Source organism: Acanthisitta chloris, unplaced genomic scaffold, assembly GCF_000695815.1.
Source record: "Acanthisitta chloris isolate BGI_N310 unplaced genomic scaffold, ASM69581v1 scaffold45645, whole genome shotgun sequence".
NCBI classification, from domain to species: Eukaryota; Metazoa; Chordata; class Aves; order Passeriformes; family Acanthisittidae; genus Acanthisitta; species Acanthisitta chloris.
In genome coordinates, this window is record NW_008672873.1 from 6,809 (window position 1) to 13,426 (window position 6,618).

General features: G+C 40.5%; 2 protein-coding genes across 3 annotated transcripts in view; one reads left to right on the plus strand and one right to left on the minus strand.

The window, feature by feature from the left end:
- Positions 1-1,948, plus strand: part of TBP (TATA box binding protein) — a 7,579-nt gene extending 5,631 nt beyond the window's left edge. Inside the window, exons 6-7 of one of the 2 annotated variants that reach the window (XM_009074668.1) lie at positions 254-361; positions 1,280-1,948. In XM_009074668.1, the coding sequence (XP_009072916.1) occupies positions 254-361; positions 1,280-1,359 (188 nt within the window). In that variant the 3' untranslated portion in view covers positions 1,360-1,948. The remainder of the gene's footprint in view (positions 1-253; positions 362-1,279) is intronic. The other variant, XM_009074669.1, reaches the window with a different exon arrangement.
- A 2,449-nt stretch (positions 1,949-4,397) lies between these two features.
- PDCD2 (programmed cell death 2) overlaps positions 4,398-6,618 on the minus strand; it is a gene marked incomplete at its 5' end in the record, with an annotated part of 3,507 nt that continues 1,286 nt past the window's right edge. Inside the window, 3 exon segments of the mRNA XM_009074670.1 lie at positions 4,398-4,559; positions 5,248-5,364; positions 6,606-6,618. The exon segment at positions 6,606-6,618 is cut by the window's right edge and continues 94 nt beyond it. Of these exon segments, the coding sequence (XP_009072918.1) occupies positions 4,398-4,559; positions 5,248-5,364; positions 6,606-6,618 (292 nt within the window).

Sequence of the window (6,618 nt, forward strand, 5' to 3'; positions counted from 1 at the left end):
GTTTCATTCTTGTTGCATACTCACTAGTTGAAGAGTGACATCTGTTTGGATTATTTCCTTGCACCACAGGGAAATCTGCGTCTTTGTTCCCATCTCTGTGCTGCCTCACGTCTAACTGAGGCTGCCAAATATGAACCCATCAAAACCATTTTCCCTGCTACCCTCTGCAAGTTTCACTGAAGTCTGCTCTGCCCAGTCCCGCAGATGATATGGTGGAGTGTGTGTCTGCGAGCACATTTAAACACTGTCACTCTCTTCTCTTACAGCTATGAGCCAGAATTGTTTCCTGGCTTAATCTACAGAATGATCAAGCCAAGAATTGTGCTGCTTATTTTTGTTTCTGGAAAAGTGGTTTTAACTGGTAAGTGAAGACAGGATCTTACTCCAATAGGTGAGATTTAGAGTGTGTTGCAGAGAACACATGGTGACACCAGAGGCATGTGAGCTGCCAGGTACTTTCTTTTAGAGATGACTGTCCTGAGAAAGAAGAGTTAGTATTCTGTGGTTGAGAACCCACAAAGCAACAGCATGTTTGGGATAGATTCATATGAACTGATCACAAATCCTAATCAAGTATGCAGATGCCCAAGAAACTGTAAGAGTGCAGGTAAACTTTATGACAAAATCTGAAAGACTCTTTCTGTGGGCTGAGTATGTGTGACTGAGCTAGCTGTTCTTTGGCAGCTTGGCTGGAGGTTGCTGCCATTCTCTCATTATACAGCAGCCAAAAAGGAGAGGTACCTGAGCTCTACAACCTCCTCAGTCTCAGGCATTCCACGTACAGCCTTCCTTTTCCCCTCATGCTGTGTCATACTATGTAGAAACAAACCCACAAGACTCTCAGACAAAAGAAGGATCATGTCCCTGCAGTATGGGGTGTAGCAGGCCTCTGCTGCTGTCTCCATTGCCAGACCTTCCTCCCCCAGATGTTCACACTCTCAAAAGAAGCTCCACCAGTTAGGCCTTTCTGCAGAAACATCCTGCAGGTCTGTGCTTTGTAGTTGGGTCTCCTGTGGAAATTATGTATAGGAAAATCCCATTTGCAAGTATAGCATCAGCACAGAGATGCTAATCAAAGTTTTAACAGTTGTCAGACTAAACAGCCAGAAGGCTGGTTATGTATGCTCACTATGGAATGTGTTCAAAAAAAGACGTAAAAATAAGGATTTATGGATGTACATAGGTTTGTACAGAGTTGCAGTCAAATCAACATGCTAAAAGCTGAAAATAAGTATTTGGTGAAAGGTACAAAGTAACTTAATTCCCTCTCTTTTTCCAGGTGCTAAAGTACGAGCAGAAATCTATGAAGCATTTGAAAACATCTATCCTATTTTAAAGGGATTCAGAAAGACAACATAACAGTTTCTATATGTTTCAGAGAAATCAGGGGTATATTTTACAAGGTATTGTGTATGGCACAGCAGTAACAAGAGATGGACTTCCAGTGCAACTGCAACACCAGGACTTGGACTATTTCCCAGTTAGTGCCTACTTCCCTGATGCTCAAGGGGAACTGTATTCTTGAATATGTCTACTGAGTTACTGTGAGTTGCTTTACTGGGCTGTTCCTGGATCAGCCCCTCCAATTTTTATTTATATTCTAGCTTTTAAATAGTTTTAATGCCAGTTCTATTAATAGAAGATCTGTAAGTTGGTTTAAAGACAAATGCAACTGTGTCACTCAGTGTATAAACCACTTCAATTGCCATGTATATATGTTTTAACTTCCTTCCATAAGACCATGGTTTTTATAATTTTCAGAACTTTAGCTTTTAAATTTTTTTCAATTTTAAATTTCTTTGGTGCCAGACACATTCCCTCTTTCCAGTATTAAGCAAGATAGAATAAATTTATTAATGAAAATGGCTCACTGTACATATATATATAATATATACCTTTCTTCTCTTTCCTTCTTCAACTCCACATGTACAATAAACCCTGTTTATACAAGTATGGGAAATGTCTTAATAAATTTTAAAATTACCCAGCTGGTAGAGTGAAATACATTGGACTTTTTTTAATCTTTTTAACATTTAATCTGGATTTCTTACTAGCACATGAACTGCTGTAAGTGACTTGTCATTTTGAGAGAATCTTAACAATGCTCTGGCTTGCTTACCAGCAGTCACAGCCTTGGCAATGTCTACTTTGAGTATTTCCAGCGTGTTAAAGCTAAAGAGATGACTGGTTAAAGAAGTTTGTGTTCGTGTTGCCTTCTGTTCAACAGATGGGATTTAGGCAAGTCTTAAATGGCTACACTTGACTAAATGGGACAAAAAGATCCCTGCTTAGCTTCTAGAATTTCTTTAAATTACTACTTTTGTATTTTACCAGCTATGACAGTCTCACTATATTAGTGTTCCTGTAAAATGGCAAAGCCCTTTCGACTAGAGTCAGTATGTACATAATCTCCTTCTGAACTGTGCTTGAAGCTTAATGGGCTGAGAACTAAAAATAAACTTTTTACTTCAGTAAATATCCACTAGTAGTAACCTCTCCATGATTTGCACATTATTTCAAACAGCTTTTATCTAAAACTAACTCAAATGTAAACCACACTCTCTCTACTAAGATGGTGTTTCATTCAAGATAAATTGAAGTTTTGGCTGGCTTTGACACTGCTCCATTTGCAAATCCTAGGTGACCTTAATCTTCAGTCTTCTCTCTACACCAGTGTTTCCCCAGCTACTTTAATAATTGGTTTCATGGATCTTACCAGAAAAAGGTTGTTTAATCGTGTAGCTGTGCCAGGATAAGTTCAAGATACTCAAACGCTGCATCACTTTCAGTGCCATGACACTCCATGGTGTGAGCTCATGAGCATTCCTGAGTGTTCTTGACTGACCATAACTGTTTGACCATCCATGCTTTTGCAGGACTCTGAACTTATCTACAAAACTCTTCAACTTCCCAGGAAAGCTTGGACCCTTAAGTAACTGTGGGATGGTTTTCAATAAAGCCAGCTGAGCTGCACTACAGTGACTTAAGATGCTCTTTGCTGATTCATGACACATCCCAAGGCTTAAAACTACCCTTCTAGAAATTAAGTCCTGTGGTGACAAAAATGCTTGCAGGTACAGCATTTTCTGCCTGCTCATTTGAGTATTTCATAGAATCATAGAATTTTGGGGGTTGGAATGGACTTTATAGATCATTTAGTCCCAACCCCCTGCCATGGGCAGGGACACCTCCCCACTAGACCAGGTTGCTCAAGGCCTCGTCCAACCTGACTTTGAACACTGCCAGGGCTGGGGCATCCACTGCCTCCCTGGGCAACCTGTGCCAGTGTCTCACCACCCTCACAGTAAAAAACTTTTTCCTAATATCTAACCTGAACTTCTCCTCCTTCAACTTTTCCAGCATTTAAATGATTAATATCCAACATTTAAATGACTTCAAAAACCCCATAGCGGGCCTAGGGCTTTCATAAAATCACTTTCAGAATCACTGGTAAGCAGACATGTTTGGTTTGAGCAGGATCAGGGAATATGTAACTGAAGTCAAGTCTATACTGACACAGACAAAAAAGCATTTTCTGTAAATGTAGCTATAGCCATAGAAGTACTTAAGCAACTACCAAAGTAAACTCGGCATTAGGATTTCACTATTCTCTCACCTCAGCTACCTGGCAGTTAAGTAGCAGAAGAATCACTGCAGAGAGCACTTATTTTTAAACCTCTTCAAAGATGGCAGTTAAGGTACGATTCAGCTTGAAACTCTGCTGCTACAGGCAGTATGTAACAATACAAATGTGCTCTGGTATGCTCTGACTTTCTTTAAACTGCTTCTGCACAAGATAACTGAGTTAAACTGTTTCTGTATAGGGTTAATAGTTTTAATTCAGAGAAAACATTTTTTGTGCATTTTAGCTCGAGTAACCCACTCAATCAGAACAGCAAATTTAAGTTCCACAGCAAAAGGCTACACAGCTTGGTCTTAGCTAAGGCTCCTGTACACCTCCTGAGCATAAGCACTCAAGTGAGTTTACAGTAGTCTGCTCTTCTCTGAATGAATGCTAATTTTTGAGTAGCGCAAAGAAAATCCTGACAGACAACTATCTTCATTTTTAGAAGTTCCATCGCCAACAAGAAGAGAATTTCATCAATCCAAAAGTATTTCATATTTATTTAAACATTCAGAAATGAGATTTAAAATGAAACTCACTGAACAGATACATCTGGCTTCATTACCAGGCCGGAGTAAAAGCTCCTCTGGAGCACAAGAGAGAGTGTGTCAAGCTACTACTTACACGAGTAGCTACTATAAAACTACTTATAGTAGTTTTATCACTGTTACAAGATCCACAGTTATCAGTGACTTTAGTTGAATTACCTGCTTGCAAAGTGCAGAGATGCACTGAAACAAGGCAAGTATTCCATTTAGGTGACTCAGCTTGGTTAAATATGGCCTGCAGCATAGTCTTGTTTCCATATGAACTCTTCCAGGTATTTGTCTCCCTCACCGCAGTTGTCAGCACAAGTGTACACCACCAGTGTTCCCCAGTCAATGCTCTCTCCAAGGCTGTCAACCTGAAGGTGGTTCAGGAGCTGTGGCATAATCTGCAAGGAAAAACAGAGGGTTTAGAAGCAGACCACAGCTTTCTCCCCTCTCCCTGCATCTCTTCCTGAAAAAGAGCTCTGCATTTGGTGTAACAGAATTTGTTCTCTTACACTGAAATACCACTTGAAGCTACAATCTGTGCAGCGGCTCAAATAAAATCAATCTGGAACTCCCAAAGCAGCGTAGCAGACGCCCAGGGCATCAAAGGCATGACCCTATTTTATCTGTAGAAGTTTTATTTGCCCAATTTGTGAGCCTTCCTCCATTTGAAATTACCTTCCTAACTCTGTTTTGCCTTTGCATGACATGAAGTGTATTGACCATAGATACACTTCTAGCATTCAGAATACTTCCAGACAGACACATTTACAATTCACATCATGAAGGCTTTTCTTTTTTCTTTAAACATACAGTTCCAGACTCCTAGTACTTAAGAGATTATGCCAAAGCCACAAGTGCACCATTTTATGGATAGTGCAAATTACCTGATGGGAACCTGCCTTGTATACATTAAATTATTGTGGGAAAAGGCAGTTACAATAGTAAGTAAAGGCTCTCTACAATAGTTTAGCACAGTTTATAGCAACACTGACCACCTTGCTCTAATTATAAGCCAATACCTATACAATTAGATCCTGTTAAGTCTGAAATACATTACCTGTACTATTATTAAATGAGTTTGCATACCTGGAATTCAAAAATCCTTTTGGCACCACATAAGCAATTTGGGATATCTTTTTCTTCAGGCTTATTTTCACCTGACACCCAGATTGGGCCTTCTCCTCCTCTGCAGTATCTAATAATCTGAAATAGAGCAGAGGTTTTAAGTTCTCATGACTATCTTTTCATCCTGGTATAAAACTGGTACTTAGTGACACAGACAAAGCTGTGGATGGTGCAGAAAACGGTCAGCTCCTCTAAGTGATACCCACAGCAAAATAACCCTTGCAAATGTGGTATTCTAAAAAATATGGGTTCTTTATCAGTTTTCTTAACTACGTGAATTGTTCAAGTATTCATACTGCGTTTTTACAATGATCCAGGGATAAACTGCAATGATTTAGATTTCCCTAATCAAGGAGCCCAGAAACGCGAGGTCATGTTCGTTACAGTTTTGAGATGGAGAAAGAGCAGCTTGATAATTGGCACACAGAACTACACACAAAGTCAGGAGTGCAACCCAGCTCTTTGTGTTTGCAGTTCTGCATCTAAATGCAAGGGGACTGTCCCATTTTCAGACATTCACATCCTTTGTTTTTCTGTTACTAGCACATCAGGCATTATCAACAAGAGGACACTTAGGCAGATCAGTGAGTACAGGAATAGTCAGAGAGAGGTGATGCACATACTTCAAGCAGAGGAGGGAACAGACTCAAAAGCCTCTTACTTTCTGGGTGGGTACCTAAGCCCCTCAGCTACCAGGTAAAATATGGAGAGAATTTCTTTTTCTTCCACCACTTCCATGAATTTAGGCCTGTGTTTCCCTTGAATGGAACCAGGAACCAGCTTTTGTTTGACAATGTGGCTTTTTTCAGCCTCTTGTGTTAGCAAGATATAGCATGGGGGGAAATTTCTGTTTTAAATAGTGGAAATTTTAAAGCCGTCACTAATTTCTTAAACCATAAAAAAGCCAATCCACCCCCCAACGCAGCTGGTGACAGTGACAGAGCCCTTCCCTGCAGTTTTGCTTCTGCTGAGAAGGAAAGCCAACAGGGCCACAGGCTGGGGAATAGTCAGAAGTTTACCACCTCTTTGCCTAGAACCACATTGCAGGATGGCAGGTCCTTCCTACACTGGTGGCTTCAGCCACCTCATCCTGACCAGCTCCTGCTTAAGAAAGATGAGCAGGTGCAAAATTCTTACTTCAGCACAGATTAAGTTCTACATATATTGAAGATGAGGGTATGTGGTTAAGGTGTGTGGAGGATGAGGCATCCCCATGCCCATTTCTAACTGTAGGCACAAAAGGCAGTGAAGCATGTTGCAGGTGCAGCAAGATGCTGTGCCAGAACTTCTTAAGTTCTAAGGCTGCCCCATCTTCTGACCTGCTCTGGTTCA